Genomic DNA, 21,438 nt, shown 5'->3' on the forward strand with positions numbered 1-21,438 from the left:
TCCATCACATCCACCTGATCCTCCCTATCAAAGTCCCCAAGCTTCCTTCTCCCCACAGTATGAATAATAGAAGCATCCCATATGTGGTCGCCTGGAAAACTAGAGCACCAACTGTGGGCCCGAGGAAGCTCTCGGGACGACGAGGGCTGCCCCAGGGGCCTCCGGGTCGTCGTGGGCACGGGCTATGCAGACTGCGGCGCGGCAGAATATTTATTGTATATTTTGCATTCTGTCTGTTTATAAGATCATCCACCCATTCATTTTTCAAACTGCTTGTAGCTGGAGTCAATCCCATCTGACTTGGAGTGAATGAATAGAGCAAGAACTGGACAACCATTCGCAATCTATTTTCCTCCTGCAATTAAAAGCCATCGTTCTGTAGACGATTAAAATCTGCCCTGATTTATTATATGCCTAATTTGGCATTAATGTGTATTCCATTATTCACTAGGGCAAGTAGTAGCATGTGTATTTCAAAATCAAAGCGATTGTGACATAATTCTATTCTTCAAATTTAGCACTCTGAATTAATGGCGATGTCTGAGCAAGGTTTGCCTGCCTCTTCGAATCATCCTAGTGTGCTACGATCATAAAAAATGCAGAATACATCAAATAAATGTTTCTCGAACTGCTCCTGGAACAGAAAGGAGGGGAAATAATGGTTGCTAGGCCGGTAAGTCAATTTCAATCATTCAGATCTCAGCTACATGTATCAATAATAATCATGTAAGTAAGCTTCTCAAAGTCATTCAATCTCTTCTTTGGCTTTCTTTTCTATTGATTTCAAAGTCTATGATTTCTTTGCCGTCCGTTATCCGACGTGCCAGGATACCGTCACGGTGCCGGACCTTTCCCTTCGTTAACGCCAAGGTTGCAGGCGAGCTGTTTTGTTTGTAGAGATGTGCTCGGCAATTCAATTTCACAGCTTCATCTCACAAGAGAGCCCGGATGGGCAACCGGATCGAGCTGGACAGTAATTGAAAGGCACTGAGGCTCATCCGGTCTCTTCTCTTTGTGCGCTTCTCGTAGTCATAGGAGCATTTCTGTTGGCACTCTAATTATTGTTGTTAAACGCTACCGTTGGTCACCTATTGTTAGCCGGGGAATATGCCTGCCAGAAAATTAACTTGGATTTGTCATAGTTGTTTTTGGGTCAAACCATTTTGGTTGGCCCTAGATAAAACGTTTTGGGAAAAAAAGCGGGCAGCATTTCGTATCTGTATTTCTCGATATGACTCTTTCAGTAGTGAGCTCGCTTTAGTTTGGCGGCATTACCGTTAATCTCATCTTAAATTAAAAGTCCCAATGATCGTCACACACACACCTGGGTGTGGTGAAATTTGTCCTCTGCATTTAACCCATCCCCGTGTGATTTTAATCCATCCCCTGGGGGAGAGGGGAGCAGTGAGCAGCAGCGGTGCCGCGCTCGGGAATCAGTTGGTGATCTAACCCCCCAATTCCAACCCTTAATGCTGAGTGCCAAGCAGGGAGGCAATGGGTCCCATTTTTATAGTCTTTGGTATGACCCGGCCGGGGTTTGAACCCACAACCTTCCAGTCTCGGGGCGGACACTCTACCACTTTCATCTATGAATTGTAACAAGGTCTGAATGAGTGTTTTGACAGTGACAGTAACATGAGTGGGATTCCTCTCTGCATAATTCCGAGGGAATTGTAGATTATGCGCCATCTGCAGCCATACCCCGGCGGACCTGTCAAAATTGATCCACAACCCTTGGCCTTTTCCGTACCAGCAGCGTTTTGCAGCCATTCTGTCATATTTGCGTGCCAATGTGTTGCTTTGGATAAACAGACAGACTTTCGACTTTCCCTGGTCTCAGGCCAGATTACCTCATCATCATACGAGAGAGTCAAAGGTCTCTGTCGAAACAGCTAATTCTCATCGTAAAGACCGATGAGAACGCCTCTCGGATTTGCAAGTTCCGTCAAAGTGCATCTGAGTAAACTCTCTCCACCACCTCCATAATCACCTTTGGTTATCACATTGAATCACCGTTTTACTGTCTTGCCACAGCTGACTGAAAAGATACGGCCGTTAAAGGTTAGCGTCGATGCGATGAGCCCAAATGGTTCCGCTTTAACGGCGCCCTTGGAGTCGATTGAGGTCGCACTCTCACAGATGCTTACGTTCATATTGCGATTGTCGAGTAAATAAAAAAACAAAAAAACGATATTAAGACCAATGTAAGTGCTCGCTGTACAAGGTCAGGCGGCAATTTCAACCGATTGTAGTTAATTAGATGATGAGAAGTGTGTCATGACAAGCTGCTTAGTCTGATTAGAGAGATCAGCTTCCTATGACAAGCAGAACTTAGCGGGGGCTTGCCAAGCTGTGAACATTCCGGGCCGGTTTATTTCTGATATCACAAAAACGCTGAACTGTGGTGAAAAGACTTATTCCACAAAACACAGAACCTTCCCGAAGATGAGTCACCGTGTCTTCCGGATCTATTGTTTCTCAAGACGTATTTGATTATAGCACCACTTAAGGCAACCAACAGTGAAATTAAGGGAAATTCAGCATGCCATGACCTCATTGATGCAAATTGCCATGAGCTGCTGCTGCACAATATTTGCATATTCCAGTTTCACATTAATTATTGACAGGGATACTGTAAAGTGCAGAGCTGCAAAAGATTTTTTTTTTTTGGTATATAAGCAGTCCACACATTTTACAACACAAGAGCCATTGTGATGTTTGTAAAATTGCAAGCCGGATGTTTCCGGTTTGTTGACAAAGATTGGCCTATTGAATTGGGATGTGAGTCCTTCAGCCCATTTTGCTCGTCTTACATAAGCCTGCTTTGCCCAACAAACTGAAAACAAAAATGACACGAGTGTGTTGGTTGTTCCGGCCGGCATGCAAGGACAATTAAATGACAAACAAGAGCCGCCATCGACATTTTAAGCCTATCTTTGGTACTGTCTTTATATTTTAAAAGGGAGGGCTTAGTCGGACCTCTGCGTTAACGCTTTCCAAGCGTCTCACTCATCTTTTTACCACAGAAAGCTTTTCAGTCACACGCAATTCACCAGAGACCCAAAGTGCCTCAAAAACTTTTGCAAAGATTGTCCCTGTGAGTCTGTTCTTCTTTGATTGCGGATATTTCTCCGAGGGCTCGGTTGTCTGCAGTGAATGGTGACGGACATCCTCCCTAGCTGACTGACACAAGTTTGAGCTCACACATACATACAGCTTGCTTGTGTGGCATAAAAATAATAATAAGTCCCATAGCACACAGCAGCAGATCTCGCGCGGAGATAAAAAAAAAAAAATGTTGATGAAAGGAGAGCGTGATAAAAATGGAAGTGCACTCTCTGTCATCCACTTTGGCAATTTTTTTTCGGTTGGAAACACGCTAATCTGCTTCTATTGTTTTCCATTACCACAAGGGAGACCGGTAATCAAGTGTTTCCATGAGCTCTCTTCTTATTAACACTCATTTGCATTTTCCCCCCATTCTGCTACATCCTTAATCTGTGTGTTGTACACTCCCCCGCTAAATATATTGCTGGAATAGTTTTTCAGTCTTCGGCATGAATGATTTTGAGAGACACCTCGTATGCATATATTGAAGTCGTCTCCCGCTACGACTGGAAAATAATACACGCCAATTTATATCATCTGCAACCAATTGTATTAATTGAACCAGAATGAGCATCATTGTAGTTGGAAATCGGATTTTGTGTGACGGCAAGTGAAGACCTCTCAGCGACAAAGGGGCAACGAGGTGGAGTGTATACGTTTCAACAATGACATGATAAATGAGAGCTTGTAGCAGCAGCGATTAATTAAGTCTTCATTATCTCCTGTTTCCCCCCTTTCGCTTTTCATCCATACTCCGTTCTACGCTCAGTTTTTCCTGCTTAGATTGCATCCATTTTAGTACTTCATAATGGAAACCGGCACAATAGCGACGCCCCCCCCCCCTCCCATGCACACTTTCCATCCTCAGCAATACTTATTCTTTTGTCTGAGGTTTCCAGTGATTGTCTCCTGAATGTCACCAGCTAGTTTTTTTTATTTTTATCTCGTCTTCCTCATTTTCTGCAAGCAATTCTCATTGATTGTGAACGTTGGTTGGAATGAATGAGGAGACCTTTTCTTTTATTGCGCAACTGACTTTTTGGTGTGTCGTATGAAGGTGTATCAACTAAAGCACCAATGTGTTCATTTCAAAACGTCCTTGTGCATTGTGGTTTTTGCTGGGATGATTAATTGATTTGAGCTGGAGTGCTGGAATGCGACATTATATGTACTCTGACTACTCCATTGGATCGTATCTGTTGCACAAATTACCTCCGGTTAATTCTATTTAGATGATATTAGTCTAATAGAGGAACAGAAGATTGTGTGCAGTGCACTGTGTCGAGTATGAATTGAGCAAATATAATTGTACAATCCATAAGGCGCATCGCTGAAACCTTTGGCTGAGCAAGGAGTCTGCTTTACAATTATTATAATTCAATTCCATGTTCTCATCTTTAACAAAATACGATAAGAGCCGTTAATGACAAAAGCACTGGTTAAAATGTTGCTTGACCTCGACGTACATAAACTCAAATTTATTCATAGATATATTTGTCGCTACGTAGCAACCAGAATCAAAGAACCTACACGAGTATTTTGCATTTCAAGCTCACTTCAGTAAAGACACCCACATTTATTTTGCTACTCTACAGACTTTGTCATTCCCCGAGAACACAATTTAAATGTCACTGATCCCAATGGACAGCGATCTTGTCATCTCTCACCCATATAAAATGCATGCAAATGCATTGTAGCGGTAGTAACCTAGTTCACTAAGTAACCTAGCAACAGCAGAATCAGCTTGTTTTAAGTGCACGTCCATGTGGATGTATGCAGTCGGTGACCATATGCAGCATTTGGAAAGGCGTGATGGAAATGTCTGGCTTCAATTAGAGCAATCAGTAACAGCGTTATGAGCTGCTCAGCTTGCAAGCAAAGTGTGACGAGAGGCTTCAGCGAGCAACGTCTACCTTCATCTGTCTTTGATTATCTGTCAGGAGAGCTTGTAATACAACACAACCTAGACCAGAGAGAAGGTGTGGGCTTTTTTTTTTTTTGCAAGAGGCAGAGGGAAGCAACGGTGGATTGAGACCAAAAAGCGAAAGAGAGTTGAAGAGTTCATTTGCTGATCATGAGAAATGGATGCAAGTCAAAAAAATGATCATGATAAAAATAGATACATGTGTTGGTACTGTAGTTTTTGGGATTGTAAGGCACACTTAAGGGCTTTTCATTTTTAATTTAATTGAATTTAAAAACTCCGTAATGTGCAGAAATGCACCGTATAACCCGGTGCACCTTTTAACCAGATGCGTCTTATTTTTAAAAATGTTCAAAAAATAGACTTGTTCATTGAGACGATCCGAAAAATATTTTGCACCGTGAATCATTAATCTAGTTTTGGTCAAGATGAAATGTTTAGAGATTTCAAATGATGAAAGATGAAGTAGGAGGAGTTCTCAATGAAAATGAGCTAAGTGAGAAGCCAAATGAGACGAGAGGCGGGAGCACCTCAAAAAAAGGGAGAGACGATTAAGACAAAGTGAGATACGAGAGTGGGAGTAATAGCCAAATAAGCTGTGTTTATACGCGGGTGGTCCGAGCAGCGAATGCACTCCCGCACAAGACGCGGGCGTCCACCTCTAATGAGCTGAAACTCCAAATAAGCCAGTTATGCTCTTCACTTATTACCTTTCATCTCCCGTTACACGGCCATCTCATGTCCTCAACAACGTCCCCTCGTGTTATCGAGGCGGAGAGCGAGAATGTAAGCCAATTACGAGCAAGCAGCGCCGTCTAAGTGGCGTTGGTATTTTCTTTCTCATTAAGTCACAGTCAGTCGCGTTCGAAGGCGTTTTCTGCACGGTAAACAGTTTGATGATCATGAAAGGGTGCATATTTTGATATATGGTGAATTTCATTCGAATAATGGTGGTCGTTTTTCTCGCATTGTGATTGGACATCCTTGAGGGATGTGGAACAACTGTTATCTCCAAGACGGGCTCATTTATGCTCATTCAGGTCTCAAAGAATGTATTGTGAAGCATAAAAACAGGTGGAATAGATTTAGAAGGATACAAATATGTATTTATGAAAGTTTGTTCTGCTATATATAGAGGACAAATGGTCAAAGCAACGCCTCCAATCTTGCCTTTCAAGGCACCACTGTATCTATTCAAGCACCTCGATCGAAATCAAGTGACTCCTTGAATTTCTCGATGGCAAGAAAAACGACACTTGCTTGAATGTGTGCTCTAGAATTGATGAGAGAAAATGTGTCGAATTGGAAGTGGAAAATCAGGGAAGATGGAAAAAAAGCAGAGCAAGACTTGGAGGAGAGTAAGACAGAAGGAAATAGCCTCAAGGCTCACTTCCATTTTTCAGAATATTTTCCTCATCTCTGTTCCCTCGGTTCAAAAATGAATACGGCACTATGGAGGTTGGATTACTCGAAAGGTATTTTATGAGACAGTAAAATCCAAGTTCGGTTCATACTGGTTTAAAAATTCATGGTGAATCAATTTCATTTGACAAAAAAAATTAAATTAAGCTTTGCATTTGAAGTTCTCTCAGTCTTTTGTTCCACATAAAAAAAATACTTGAAGGCATAATTCAGTTGTCAGCTCTTGGGAAATATTTTTCATGTCCACTGCATTGGGTAGAATGGCTGGAAAGCCCAAGGAGCCGACACGTGACCATCTGCAGTGCCGTCATTTCACTTCTACCATTTCTCCCTTTGAAAGTCCCCAGCTACAAAGTCTTCATCTAAAATAGATATGAAAGCATTTATCCGCCTTGCAGGTGCTTTGCATTTTTTAAAAGCCAAAGACATGACTTCCGTTCCTGTCTTCACATTTCTCCACTTTACCCTCTTGTCGACCTTTTCCTCTGTATGGACAGAAATGACAAGCTTCTCCTCACTTTCAAAATGTTTCCCATTATCTTCACGTCAACCCGGATCTCTGTGTGTGTGTTCGTATGAGAGAAAAATTACATCGCGTTCATTCATTAGTCATCTTTCCCAGAATTCCATTTCGTACCTCAAAAAAATGCAGAGACAGGTGAGACAATTCTATTTTATATCTGCCACGCTTTTCATAATGGCCATGCAGAGATACGATCTACAGTCTCCTATACGTTCCCCTTCCAAGCTAATGAAAAACCCTTTGGCTGCAATTATTTAAACCGCACTCACTCTCAAATATATCGACATATAATATGAGCATGGAAGCTCACGGTCCATTGTGAGGTCCAACTAAGCTCAACAATGCTCTCTGGCATGCAGCATGAGCCATTTTAATGAAGGCCTGGCTTGCGACTATCCGCTATTGTCTTCTTTAAAAAAAAAAAAAAAAAAAAATGAACAGCAGTACAACAATAAAACAAATTCGCTTCGGGCCATTTCGAGTAAAAGTATGGTTATGATGAGCTAGCACCCGCATGCTATTCAGGTTATAGTCTGCCTCTATGTCAGCTTGAATAGTCTGACAACCCCGCTTAGATCATTCAACAATTTCCACCCAGTCCTTCACTCGCAGCAATTAGGCCTTCGGTATCTTTCCCAAGGATACGTCGACGGGTCCTCAAGGTTTCCGCCTGACACTTTCAGAGTGACCACTACTCACTAGAGGGTGGAAGAAATAAATAGGGTAGTCAAGGTCTTGAAGTTATAGTACCGTACATCAGTGATGTGAAGCACCCCTTGACCTGAAGATAGCAAAGAGAGGGCAGATGCAGCTGTTAGCAAAGTGGGTCAGAGCAGCTGGCATGATGGCATGAATATTTAATAATAAGAGCTCCAGAGTAAAGCCTCCGCAACAGTCAGGTTGATGTTAAGCAGTGTTAAACATCAGCGGCATGACAGCGTGTTGTTGACTCCCAACAGTAGATGTTACTTTAAATACAAGGCGAGGACCAATAAAGCTGCATCGTGAACGGATTGGACATACATCCACGGCGTTCTTCTTCCTTAGAGCACTTCGGCTCGAGTTAGTACATGCCAAGACTGGGTAAGATGTTGGTAGTATGCTGCAAGCAATCGGACATCTATTCCTCAAAGTAGAAGATTGTCGATATTGAGGGAGCTTGATGCCAGATCAAATTGTATGCAATTAAGCATTTGCTAAAATGCAGTGAATCAAATATATGAAGGAGAATACTGTGGAATGGGACATCAAGGATGAATGGAAGTAGGTCAGTAGGAAAGACAGAGGAACAGGTACCATGTGGCGAGAAAGAAATTATGGGAATCGCAGCTTTGTCTTCATCGTTGTGTGTTTCGCAATGATTGGCAGTTTGTCATAAAGCCGCAGACTTCTTGATGAACACAACATGGTTTAATTTACTCCTTCAGGCAGAACGGCACTGCGCACTTGTCATCTATTCATAGAGGAACATCCGCAAATAAGGCACACTGCCAATTAGAATTCCAAAAAGTATTTTTGGTCTGGTCCATCTGCTTTTCTCTATTGAGCTGAATACAAACAGGTCAGTCGCTATCTCTCTCTCTCTCTCTCCACGTTTAAATGAGGGTTAACCTTCTTAGTGACACCTCTCATTTAGCAAATCAAGACCACCGGGCCCCACTCCATACTGGATGATTATCTCTCGTGTGTGCACGAGTATGAGTCCCGCGCTGCTGAGCCAATTTAACTCTAACCACTCTTGAAAATGATGCTAGTGTGCGCGAGTTAGGGAGGACAGTGGTAAATAGAAAGGTGATTATATCAAGTCCAGTCAATAAAATCTATTGGATTCCATTTGGAATTTAATCACTGGTTGTTGAGCATTTGAGGACCACTGCAGGGAAACCTCCAAACTTGAACGCAATCATTCGACTTCGAAGCAATGAAAGAATTTTTCCTTACAGCATCCACTGATGCGGAAAAAAGTTGAGTCATGTTGTAGCCGCAGCTTGTTTACATTTATTGATTTCACTTCCTGCAGTTTTGTTTTTCCAACATGATAGCCCAGTTAATTGCAAGGACAGTAAAATGAAGCTATAACAGACTGAAGAGGAAAAAAAAAAATGATGGGAAGAAAAACAGATCCGCATTTGTCGCCTCTGCAGGGTGCAGCTGATCAATAAACATGCTGTTTGCCTCTGCTGTAAATCATGTAGGTGTAAATGTGCCAAGACCCCCGGTGGGCATGGAGGGAGGAATGAGGCAGACAACGCTGGAGTGCAGTGCTGATGAATATAACAATAAAGAAAAGAGGAAGGACGCAAGAATGGGAAGGTGCTGAGGCAGAAAGCAAAGAGGAAAAACTTGATTTATCAGCCTGGCAGCCATTGAGATAAATGAGAAGAAGAACTGCCTATGGTTGCTTGGTGGGGTCTTTTGGATGGATGATCACCATGTGCAATGCATTTGTTTATTTTTCTGGAACGTAATTTCCCACCCAACTAACAATTATTGTTTTTTTCTGTTTCATACTTGACTATCTTCTTTGTGTCCCTGCAGGTGAGACTTTAGCAGCCCTGTCACGCCCACAGCGCCCCCTTTCTGCCCGGACGGCCCACCACGCCCCGGTGCATATGAAAGGGTACCATGTCAGCCGTAGCTTGTCCCAGCATTCCTCTGGTGGTGGCGGAGGAGGCTCCTGTCACTGTCCGCCCGAGGACTGCGATGGCCCAGGGAGAGACTATTATCACGGGCATAACGACGGCCACTACTACCCACCAGGGGGTCCAGCTGAGGCTTTGGCGCTGGAGAGACACCATTCCCACTCCCATTCCCATTCTCACAGCCACTCAGGTGGGGGTACCTTCCCTCGCTCGCACCCCAGCCAGCATCCGCCTCTGCAATCGTTTGACTCGTGTGAGGAATGCTTGTCGTCGGGTCATGGAGCTAAGATGCACCGCATCCCTCCGAACCTCATGGATCAGTTTGATAAGCAGGTACCATTCCACCCCGATGGCTTCCACACACTTCAGTATCAGCGGTCCACTAGCGGAGGTGCCGAGCAGCGCAGTGAGAGTCCCTCACGTATCCGCCACCTGGTAAACTCGGTGCAACGTCTCTTTGCCAAGTCCCATTCCTTGGAAGCCCCTTCCAAACGGGAATACAATGGCACAAGAGGAGGCGGGGACTATCGAGGTGAGAGAGGAGGGGGTCACAGGAGTGGAGGGGAAGACAGTGGGGGTCAGTACTCCGGCCACCAGTCTCGGTCCGCTCGGAGGAACAAGTCTCGAGAACGCAGTAAGAGCGGGGACTCTCGGCACGAGTCAGGCAGACGACACCGCAGCCGGACAGCCGGTTGGTGGAGCTCCGATGACAACCTGGATTCCGACAGCAGCTACCTGGTGAGTGGCGGCAGGAGAGGTTACCCCAGCGGGCACGAGAGCCTGGATGCAGCCATTCAGGAGCTCACCATGAAGCGACCCAAGGAGCGAAGCGATGGGCAAGGCCCTGCGGAATGCATGGCATGTACCACCATTGCGCTGGCCGGAAGCGATGGAGGTGGACACCACGGTCACACAGGTCACCCTGGTCACTCCTTAAAAAGGAGCACGTGGTCTGCCATGACAGTCAGTCAAGCCAGGGAGGTATACCCTTCTCGGGGCGGAGGTGGAGGCTATGACAAAGCTCTGGTGCCCATTGAAAACAAACTGAAGGAGAGGACTCTGCATTATCTGCAGGTGAGCGTATGGAACTGTGAATGAGGCGAAATGTTTTTAGGAATATGAGCTGATTCATTATGTAAAGACAATATCTTTTATGTTTTCAATTTTTTGATTGTGGTAATTCAGTTAAATACACATTCCAAAACGTTTCCCTCCTGCCTTTAACAACGCCTTAAGTTCCTCTATTCTTATCTGGATCTGGCAATAAGGAATGACAAAAACGACATTATATAAAGAAAGAGCGACACAAAGACGGATATAAAGTGTCAGGTACATTGATGGAGGGAAATATACGGGTGCCGAGATAAGAATCAAAATTGAGGGAAGAGATAAAGTGATGGCTGCTACTGGGACATAACGAAATAAAGACAAGAGCATGATGAGAAAATGGACGCGATAGTGAAAGACCAGAGGGGGTTGGCAGATTAGACCCCCAAACATATTTGAAAGGAAGACTTTAAAAATAGACACTCAGGGGTAGGCCAAAGCTACAGCGCTGAATTGTATGTGTACCTTTCATTGCTTATCATTTTTTTGTGTGTCTTATTATTGTCCTCTCCTGATTGTGCGTTTGTTTTCTCATCAGATTCTCATCCGTCTTCTCCACCTATTATTCATCCTTTCTGTTCTTTGTTTCTCACTTTCTCCTCTTTCATTACCTCGTACGTCTGTCCGGGCATGAGCCACCTCCTTCTGTCTTGTCTCTCTACGTTTGTGTCCGTCTTTCGCTCTGCTTGGCTACCTGCCTTTCTTTGTTGCAGTCAGCTTGCGACTGATGCTTCTTTTTTTTTTTTTTCTTTCTCGCGCGTCAAGTGTTTATCCAGCTGTCAGAGTTTCTCTCTTTCTGTAAGTCGCTGTGTCGCAGTCTCTCTTGGTCGCTTTCTCTCTCTTTCGCTTGGGTACATGTGCCGCTTGATCGCAAAGGAATTTAGTGGGATGTCATAAAATCCAAAGAGGTACTCAGGTAATCAGTTGACGTGCTACTCGTTTCATTTTCCTTCAGGAATCGTGATGTTCCCAACATGGTATGATGATAAACTCTGATTACATTTTCTACTAAATTCTCTTGAGATCACGTTGGCATGCATGTTTTTGTGCAGTCATACTTGTGGTGCATATTTTTTTAACTGCATGTCTACTACATTTTGTGTTTTTTTTAACCACAATAACAGAGAGCCAATACTGTTAATTACTCGTGTGACCTTTGTTTAACTTATAAAAAGACCGCCTTGCCCAGTGTCAACAAGCTTGTACTCTACTCACAAGATACAATTGTATTTTCAGAGCCTTTGTAGAGCTATTATTGATTTTCAAGTGAATGTCATTGCATCTCAGGTTCCTTCAGAAGACTGGGGGGGAGGATACGGCGGCACAGACAGTGGAGGTGAGATTCCGTGTCGCCGCATGCGCAGTGGAAGTTATATCAAGGCCATGGGCGATGATGACAGCGGCGATTCAGACAGCAGCCCGAAAGCCTCGCCCAAGTCCACCCTGATCGCTCAGAGGGATGCCTTCAGACGATCCATCAGCATGGATCAAAGGTCAAACTCGGCATACGCGCTGTTTAGCATAATACCGACACAGCACATTCACGCTGCAATCTGTTTAGTCGCCTTGCTGTTTGTTTTTGCTACTCTGTTGTTGCTGAACTCAGTCTGCCATTTGTCTGTGACATTTAATGCGTCTGTCATGTTTCGATAACGTTGAGGATCATCATGATGATAGGCTGAGGATTTTGTCAGCAAGATTCCGTAATAAATCCAAAGATTATATTGCATAAACTATCTCCATGTCCTCTAACTCTGGAATGACTCACGAGTCGGCTGTGTTTGACTTTAGGTATTCATGTAAGCAGTGTACGGACTCCTATCCGAACAGTCGGACGACACCCAAGTCCCATGCGCGCTCACGTAGTTACACTCGCTCGCTGACCAGCTCGCAGGTAACAGTGACTGACCGTGTCGATGATTTTGAGGACATGCTCTATTGAAGCATTGACTTATTCAGATCTCTGCTTCAGTTGGGAGACACCCTGGACAGACAGTTTGAGGCCGTGTGCGAGACCATGTTCGGGGAAGTGGAGTCCCAAGCGGTCGAGGCTCTGGATCTCCCAGGGGTGTTCCGCACGCGTAGCCATAGCTATGTCCGCGCCATCCAGGCTGGCTGTTCCCAGGACGACGACTGTCTCTCTGTATTTTCTATGTCTGGTCCCCAAGGAAGCATCAAGGCAGGAGCTGGTAAGTTTCTGTGCTATTCACTCCAACAGGAGGATTCTTCCGATGATGGTTGGGTGTAAATACTTATTTAAGGGCAGTAATCTTTGAGTTACGGTCGTAACTTAGTTGCAATTTGTCAACGCAATCTTATTTGCAACGCTCAAATATCCCAAGTTAAGCCAAGCAAATCTGACAAAATAAATGAACGCCTGTGCACTGTCAAAAATCATCTCCTTCACCTGACAAACAAAATACAATCTTTGCTTACAACCATGCACGCTCATCAGATTTGAGTGCATCTGTTCAACCAAGCCGTTAAGGTGAATAAGACGGAAGGGAGGGCAAGGGAAGGTTGGAGGGCCTCATTTTAATATCTCCAAGGAAATTGCTTCTTCTAAAGCCTTCAGCTTGCTCATGGGAAGAGTCAAGTCTTGCATATCTTTTAGAATCGTGCGAAAAAAGGTTTATTTATTCACAACACTCATCTTTCTGAGTCATTTCTCACAGATTTTTCCCTCCCTCTAATTTATCGCCCTTCAAATCCTCAATACTCCGTTTCCGTCCCCTAATTCTTCTAGTCTGTCCCTTTTGTAAGTATCCATCCCTGCCCCCTTTTTCTCTCAACAACCCAACTATGCCTCTGTCTCCCTCTCTCCCACTTCTCTGACACTTCAGTCTTTCCTTATCGCAAAGGTGCTCCTCCCCCACTTCCACCTCGCATGTCCAAGTCTTCGCTATCAGTGAGAGCCCAGAGCAGCACCGAGTCCACCCAGGACGCTTACTACCAGAGTAGCCACGGGCGACCCAAACTGCACAGTAACTCAGTGGACCTGGGCTGCGCCGACGGACCTTCGGGACGCTCTTCCAGAGTTGGCTACTACACCGCCACAGGCCCGGGGCGATCCCGGCAGCACAGTAACTCAGCAGAGAGCCTGGATGGAGGGATCAGGGGCTCGCGGGAAATGGTGCCCTATGGAGGAGGTCCAGGAGTTGGCGTGCGGGCCAAACACAGCAGCTCGGCTGATAGTTTGCTAGAGGGACCACCGAGGCCTGCCAGGGAGAGGGAAAGTCGGGTTGGGGGGAGCCTGGGGAAGTCGGTCTCTCTGCCGCAGAACAGCATTGTTTTGAGTAAAGCTGGAGGGCAGGATGATGGATGCAGTGGAAGGAAGTGGAGGCCGTCTATCGCTGTGCAGGTGAGGAACAAATATGTCTTCATGATAGTGTATTACCGGCAACACCGGTTTATTTAAGAGAGAGAAACCGTTGTAAAACATTTTATAGCGGCTGAAGTATTTTTATGGGAGACTCACAATTCCAAAAAAAAAATCTCATTTATCAGTGGATTAGGTAACTAACTCCACTGAATTATTACAAACATGACATGCATGACAGTACTCTCCAAATACAATGACCTCAGACGATAGGGAAACATTCTGTTGCTTTCTTGCCAAGAGAGAAACGAGATGAGTGATTAGATCGGCGTCTGGCTTGGCAGCTGTGTTTGTCATTCCCAGATCGGAATTTACTTATGATGCATACCGAGCACACATTTTTGGCTGACTCATATCCGACCTTTTTTCAGAACATATTTTTCATTAGCATAACACGTGATCACAAAACACCTGGGCCTTTGATGGTGTCCTGTCTTCTATATCATCATCACGCCATGTCAATATACGCGATATTACAAACGAACAACTTGTCATCAGTCAACTAAAGTATATAACATGGTTCGATTCTGCAATAACTGCAATACAAACATAACTACAAAAAATTAGATAAGGTGAAGGCTTTTACATAAAGGGGAAGCGGAGAGTGAATTGGTCTTTCTCCTTTATTCCAGGTGGACAGTTCAGAGACTCTGTCAGATTCAGATGCAGATGGCAAAGCGCTGACAGAGGTTCATTCGATTGGAGTACAGGTGGAAGATGATAAAAGGTAATATTCAATTATTCTTACCGACTGCTTATACGTGACATTTAAATAAGTGCAAACTAAAAATGTACTCAACTATATTTAGTCCCCAAAATATGTATTCATCATAATTTACAAAAGCCTTTAATTTCGTCAGGACCCCCAACAGCGCAAACACCTTTGGTTGATTTCGCCAAAAGATTCTATTTTACATTTCATCAGACGTCACAGCGTGAAGTCTGTAACACCTTTCGTTTTTTCCAACCATTAGCGTGCACCCCTACTGTTATGGTTTCGTGTGTGCCTTGGCCTCGAAGCCTTTGGTCAGATTCACACATAAGCAGCATCTCACATTAGAGACTGAGCGGTGTCCCATTGTCATTGAGTGTCACACCTCAAACTGTCACACAGCATGGACGAGAAAGGGAAATGTAAATTCTATGACAACATCCGTTGACTCGTTTGTCATTTGCCAGATGATTTAACAGGACTTAGTGAGAAAGTCGTATTGAGTTGCAGTGTGATGCTCACCGCATAAATTACCCAGAAGGGATAAGCAAAGAAATGGAGTCGTGCGATGGCAGTGCGTAACGGATAGCTTTTGGGCCTACTGTGACTTCCCCGTGTCACAGACGGGCCCGTTTCAAGCGCTCCAACAGCGTGACGGCGAGCGTGCAGGCCGACCTGGACCCCGAGGGCTTCCCGGGGCTCAGCGTTGCCGTGCCAACGCAGGATAAGAGTCTCCAGTTTGGTTGCTCCTTCCAACGCCATTCATCGGAACCGGAGTCAGCTGGCCAGTACACGGAATGCCAGCGCACCGTCCATACACAGGGACAATGGGCCTATCGAGAGGTATGTGGCCGTTTGGCCAAATTAGGTCACCCCAATGGTCATTTGAGGGGCTTAATGGGATCGTCCCAAAACTGCCCCTGATTGGTGTCATCGTTTCAGGACTTTATCCAGAGTGGCTACACCACAGAAGCTTGTCCAGGAGACCCACGGTCGCACCAGCACCTTCCTCCCCGTTCTCACTCGCCACTCCCCCTCAAATCAGAACGAGCGTGGGCTGGGACACCCTCCTTGGAGGGTCCCCGCAGCCTGCCCGACTCGGGTCGAGTCTCCCCCTGCATGAGGGACGGCGAATTCTTCTTGCGCCTTCTGCAGACGGAAGTGGAGAGGATGGAGGGCTGGTGCCAGAACATGGAGGGAGAGGCGGAGGAGAATGAACTCCCTGAGGAGAGTGAGTTTGCAAAGGAGGGGAGGTTGCTTTTGAGATCAGTGCAATAAACAATTTCTGTCTTCAACTTCTTTTGTTTTTTCCCCAACTATTTCCAGTTCTAGAGTTGATTCGCAACGCAGTTGGCAGTGCACAGATGCTCATGTCTCAGAAGGTTCAGCAGTTCTTCCGCCTCTGCCAACAAAATGTGGTGAGTTTGTGTGATTGCATGAGAAGTCATGACTAAAACATTACAGCGGTGGTTGAACACAAGATGTAGTCTTCTGATTCACATCATTATTATTCTTATAGAGAACTTTTTGAGGGTGGTCTTTCTTCAAAAACAAAAGTCATCACTTGATACTTGCAGAACAATTGAGCAGTACGCTTTATCTAGTGATGCCATCAATGATTTCTTCCATCCGGAATTCATATTTGATGGGTTTGGTTGAACATATGCCTCGAGACTTGCTGACGTTTACGTCTTGCGTAAATATTTAATCCATTTAACATGTATCTTGTCTCCTCACCCACCCCAGGACCCATCTTGTTACCCCCAGCCCACCTCTCAGGACCTAGCAGGCTTGTGGGACCTACTTCAGCTCAACATAGAAGACATCCGGGTCAAGTTTCAAGATCTCCAGAGGCTCAAAGAGTCTGGCTGGAAACTCCCCTCTGAAAAGAAGGTGAGCCAAACAACCATGGGTTCCCTTCAGTTCTCCCCCAGAGCTAAACTGGCTATGTGGCGAAGACTACCGCAGATGTCCTCAATCCCGTCGCATACTGCGAGAATGCAAAATCACAATGAGAACTGAACTGAGTACCAAATGTAGTCTATATAACAGGAGGACATCTTCTCTCGAACATTCCAGGTGCTCATTCACTAAATTCCGCCTCATCCTGACAGAACTAACCATTGTTTCTCTTTTCCTCTTTTTCCTTCTCATTGTCATTGACCATTCATGTTCTTCCCACATTGTTCCTTTTCTTTACCTAATGAATGCACGACCTGAATTCTTTCAATCCATCTCTCACACAACCAAACCAAACGATGTATCCACACCCATTATCACCTTCGTTGGGCTATAGGAGGATAAGAAGCTTCCTCCTCCCTTACCAAAGAAACCAGCTGGCGGGGTGAGTGGCAGCCTCCGTGCGGATAGCGTCGCGGATGGAGGCGGCGGAGGCGGGTCAGGGGGCCTGGTGGTACCTCGCGTAGGGGGGCACACCCTACCGATGAGGGAGAAGTCCCTGGACCTCGTTGAACGTCAGAGGACAGAAGCGAGAAGGAGGCTGCTGCAAACCAAGCGTACCGCCTCCTTCAGGCAGAATTCAGCCACAGAGAGCGCAGACAGTATCGAGATCTACATTCCCGAAGCCCAGACTCGACTCTGAAATCCCCCTGAGCCACGTCACCCTGACCAGCAACCAAGTCCTTGGCAGATCTGGATTATCTCCAGGTCATAACTAAATACTCCGCTTCCTCCTAGACTAGAGCATTTCCATAAATACACTTTCCCATTACTCTTAATTCAGTTCTCAAGCAGTAACAGCCACTCGCGTGTCTTGAAAATTGCACATATTACTGACACAGAGGCCTAAAACAAAAAAAAAGCAGAGGAGCTCGCAGATATAAATTATCGCCTTTTTTCCACATCAAGACTATTTATTTATTTATTTATTTATTTATTTCATTTTGGGGCTGACGACAAGAAACTTTTTTTTCTCGCAATGGTGATTTGCTGAGGCTCTGGCACTAGTTGGTAGCATGCCCGGTCATGTTCACTGAAAAATAAAAGGGCTCAACAGGCACAAAACCTCGACGACAGGAGATGATGAGACTTCACATATTTGAATTCCTGTTGCCACCCCTGAAGGGGAAAACACTCTCCATTTGTGGGGTGTTCCATTCCCAGCTACATGTATCCATTCTCTTCACTGACACTGCCAGTACGGAAAACGAAACACGGTTCGCTCTTATTATACTAAGCAGCCACCATCTTCTTAGAACCAGATCACAAAGCAATTCCTGTTATTTTTTATTTGCTTTATCATCAAATGCATTCATGCAAAAGAGCAATTGGAACACACATGGAAAAAACAACAACAACCGTACAAATATGCTAATTAAGACTTGCAATATTTAAAAATATTTGATAACACTATGATTTTTGGTTTTGGCCCACACCTCTTTGAACGTTCATCGTGAGGTTTTCTTGAATGAACACTTGCTACCCTGTGCACACTCGTTTTTTGCCAAATGAAGCAATTGCAGGGTAGCAGCAGAGCCTGACAGCAAGAGAGGATAAAAATAGTTAAGTTTGATTGGCTGAAGTGGCTTCTCAGGACTCCACTGAGATAAAGGGGGGGGGGGGCATTCAAATGTGAGATTATAGCACCACTAAGTGGTCAATTTAGGATCTAACAGCAGTATGTAGTTTGAATTTAATAAGATGCCCTTATGACACGAACCGATAACGGAATATATTGTTTTTCCGCCACCCAACGTAGTAGCTCTTGGCAAATATTGACTTAACTAAAAGCAAAAATGACATATCTCAATTACGGTGGTCACAAGATGAAAACTCGCAACTACTTGTGAGTGAATTCGATTTATGGATCTTGAGTAGGAAGCGCAGCACTGTAGCATGACTTTTAATAATTGTGTTCACCCACATGAAAAAGAAAAAAAGAAACTGCAACACATTTTTGATTTCAATATTTTACGTGGACGTTTTGTACAAGGCTTTATGTGAATGCGGCGAGAGAAATGATGGAGACCAATGAAATTCAGCCATTCGCATGATTTTCTTTTCTCCTAATATGGCAATGGAATCTGGCAAATATTTTAACAGGAGATGTATATTTTATAATATAATCTACATTTATAGATAGACTATTGAGTACAGTGTACACAAAGGCCTATATCAAAATGTGAAATACCACTGTATTATTATTAATTATTATTATTACATAGACTTGTGTGATGTTACTGCTGTGTGGCACATGTGAAAAGATTTTCTGAGTGCTGAGTCAGGTTCACAGGGTAAAATATATATCTATATATATGTTAGTTGCCAAGTCAAATCCTTTGGAGCTTCAATGACATATACTCTCTCGTCTTATTTCCGCTTTAGAACCAACGACATGTGCCTAACCAGCTATGCGTGGTGGTTACTGTTCAAGTTTACAGCGTGTAACGTTACGTGCGGTGTGTACATAGAATTTCTGAGATTACCTTCAGATAGAGATTTCCGATCCTTCACTTGGACTCTTTCTGAAATACTTTGTGTTGGCACTGCATGTTTTGAAAGAGATGAATTAGCCTGCTGACGGGAGCTAATTTTGTAGCTTTAAAAATCTTTGTACAGAAATGTTTAATTTTGGTGGCAAAAAGCGGGACGTTAAGTTGACAACATCTGAGTGGCTTATCAAACAAAGCACAAAGACCTGCTTTTTTTTTTTTATACTCTTACTGCACTGTGAAGGACTCCTGACTGGTCTTTTCATGGCGAGGATTCAACAAGTATTTATCCACAGTAGCAACTTCTTCAATTCTCAAGTGGCGGAGTTGAGTGACTCACGTATAGCTTTGCATTTTTTTTTTTATGTCGCCTATTCCACTCTGAGTGCAAGGACCCTCGCTATAAATATCACGCAGCAACACACGAGTCACCAGACTGACTGGATGCCACAAAACACCTGTCACCTCTTCCGAAACATGCAAAACATTCAGAGCCAGACGAACAACCCCCGAGTACCTCAGCCTTTGTGACCCGGCCGGGCCTCTGTCCTCAGGGGATTCTCTATACACTGACACAACCGTTCAAAAAAAAAAAAAAATAGAACAAAACACAAGAGAGTACTTTTTAAAATGATGGTACCGGGAGAGCGCCAGAGTAGGCGCAACAAGAGGGAAGACCGCATCTGGTGAACCTGAGGGGTCTTGCAGATTTGAGTTTTAGGTGGACATTTCTAAGAGGCTGCTCTGATTGGTAAGACGTTTTTTTTAGGGTGTGCTGATTTCAATTTACTTTGTTGTCCTTATATTCATTTATAACATATTTTTCAGATTATAAGGCGCATTCAATATCCTTTAATTTCCTCCAAAATTGACAGTGCGCCTTAATACTTGAATACTGTTTTGAAAATTGTCATTTGAATACCAACCAAATTTCAAAACTGGGCTCACAAATGAAGCATTGCTAACAAATAATCGCTACCCCAAAATTGCCTTTTAGTTTAGGTTCCTCATTATTGTATTGATTGCACAATTGGGACACGCAAATATCATTGTGTTCTAATCCACAGAGCAGCCAAGAGACATGTAACTGAAACTCCAATGTGCCTTTAGCACTGAGATATTATCAACACTGTAACGTTGGAACAAAACGATCACACTAACACCCTGCCACTCTTTTGTTTACAAAAAAAAATGTAAATACGTGTTGCCAACGGACATTGCTCTACTCAATATCACATATATTGTTACTACAATATGATTATTAGTTGTAGTGTGGTTATCGCCATTAAAAAGAGGGGAGGGGGGGTAACAATAACCACCGCTGTCATTCTTATGAACTTATTATTCTATATAACGAGGCGTGAGTCTTGTGTACAATAACTAGCTTAATGTGTTAGGACATGTCTTAAAAAGCGCTGCTAGGATGATGGACAACAAAAGGGACAAGAACTCTGGGACGACAAACTGTATTTTCTCTCTGGGATCGACGACGGACACGCCCACCAGGAGATCACAAAAGAGGGACGAGTCGAACATGACTGCGTCCTCTTGTGAATTTAAAGGCGGAGCTTCCCGATGTTAGTCCACTATATAATGTAGCAAAAGCGAAAAATGTCCTCTGCCCTCGTTCCATCATGTCGCCCCGAAACGCCGGACGGGTTTTTTTTTTTTTCCTATTCTTCTGTTGTCATACAGTGCCAAGACAACATAGTGTACATAGAAACATTCTTTTTGTTGTTGTTGTCATTTGAAAAGAAATGACTAGCACATATAGCAATACCATTAAGATATAAATGTCTGAGAGAAGATGGCGAGAGAAGATGCATGCTTGAGAATCACCACGGTGACTTGGTCGGGGATCATGGTTCATGGTTCTGTTTGTTGTGTTGTGAGTCTCATTGTGTACATACCATTTTGTATTATTTACTGTAAAAAAAAAAAAAAATCATGGCTCCGGATGTGTTCAAGGAGCACGTCTGAAAGCCCCAGAGAGATGGCACACTGTGACGTGGTTTACCCCTCAACACAGAATGTAACGCGGTCAAAACATTTTCTAAAGGCTAATATTATTACTATTAATATGATGATTACTATAAAGCTATTTTAGCCAGTTAAACAAGGCTCTTGTGTCTCCTTTGTCTTTATTTAATGTTTTTGTCTTTCTAGTAAA

The 21,438-nt window shown here is 44.0% G+C and overlaps 2 protein-coding genes across 5 annotated transcripts in view; one reads left to right on the forward strand and one right to left on the reverse strand.

Moving 5' to 3' along the window:
* Positions 1-19,858, forward strand: part of dlgap3 (discs, large (Drosophila) homolog-associated protein 3) — a 52,108-nt gene extending 32,250 nt beyond the window's left edge. The window contains exons 3-13 of one of the 3 annotated variants that reach the window (XM_037264771.1): positions 9,516-10,693; positions 12,014-12,219; positions 12,518-12,620; positions 12,699-12,915; positions 13,570-14,087; positions 14,738-14,832; positions 15,441-15,660; positions 15,760-16,048; positions 16,144-16,235; positions 16,564-16,710; positions 17,114-19,858. In XM_037264771.1, coding sequence (XP_037120666.1) covers positions 9,590-10,693; positions 12,014-12,219; positions 12,518-12,620; positions 12,699-12,915; positions 13,570-14,087; positions 14,738-14,832; positions 15,441-15,660; positions 15,760-16,048; positions 16,144-16,235; positions 16,564-16,710; positions 17,114-17,419 — 3,297 coding nt within the window. In that variant the 5' untranslated portion in view covers positions 9,516-9,589 and the 3' untranslated portion in view covers positions 17,420-19,858. Of the gene's footprint in view, positions 1-9,515; positions 10,694-12,013; positions 12,220-12,517; positions 12,621-12,698; positions 12,916-13,569; positions 14,088-14,737; positions 14,833-15,440; positions 15,661-15,759; positions 16,049-16,143; positions 16,236-16,563 lie in introns of all 3 variants that reach the window. The other 2 variants (XM_037264772.1, XM_037264773.1) reach the window with 2 other exon arrangements.
* The window catches only part of LOC119130840 (tissue alpha-L-fucosidase-like), a 57,986-nt gene that overhangs the window by 33,874 nt on the left and 2,674 nt on the right, over positions 1-21,438 (reverse strand). The window contains exon 9 of one of the 2 annotated variants that reach the window (XM_037264804.1): positions 19,633-21,194. The exons of the other annotated variant lie outside the window; for it this stretch is intronic. The gene's annotated coding sequence lies outside the window, so the exon portion shown is untranslated. Of the gene's footprint in view, positions 1-19,632; positions 21,195-21,438 lie in introns of those variants that run through there. 2 annotated transcript variants of the gene reach the window in all.

Source organism: Syngnathus acus, chromosome 11, assembly GCF_901709675.1.
Source record: "Syngnathus acus chromosome 11, fSynAcu1.2, whole genome shotgun sequence".
Taxonomy (NCBI): Eukaryota; Metazoa; Chordata; class Actinopteri; order Syngnathiformes; family Syngnathidae; genus Syngnathus; species Syngnathus acus.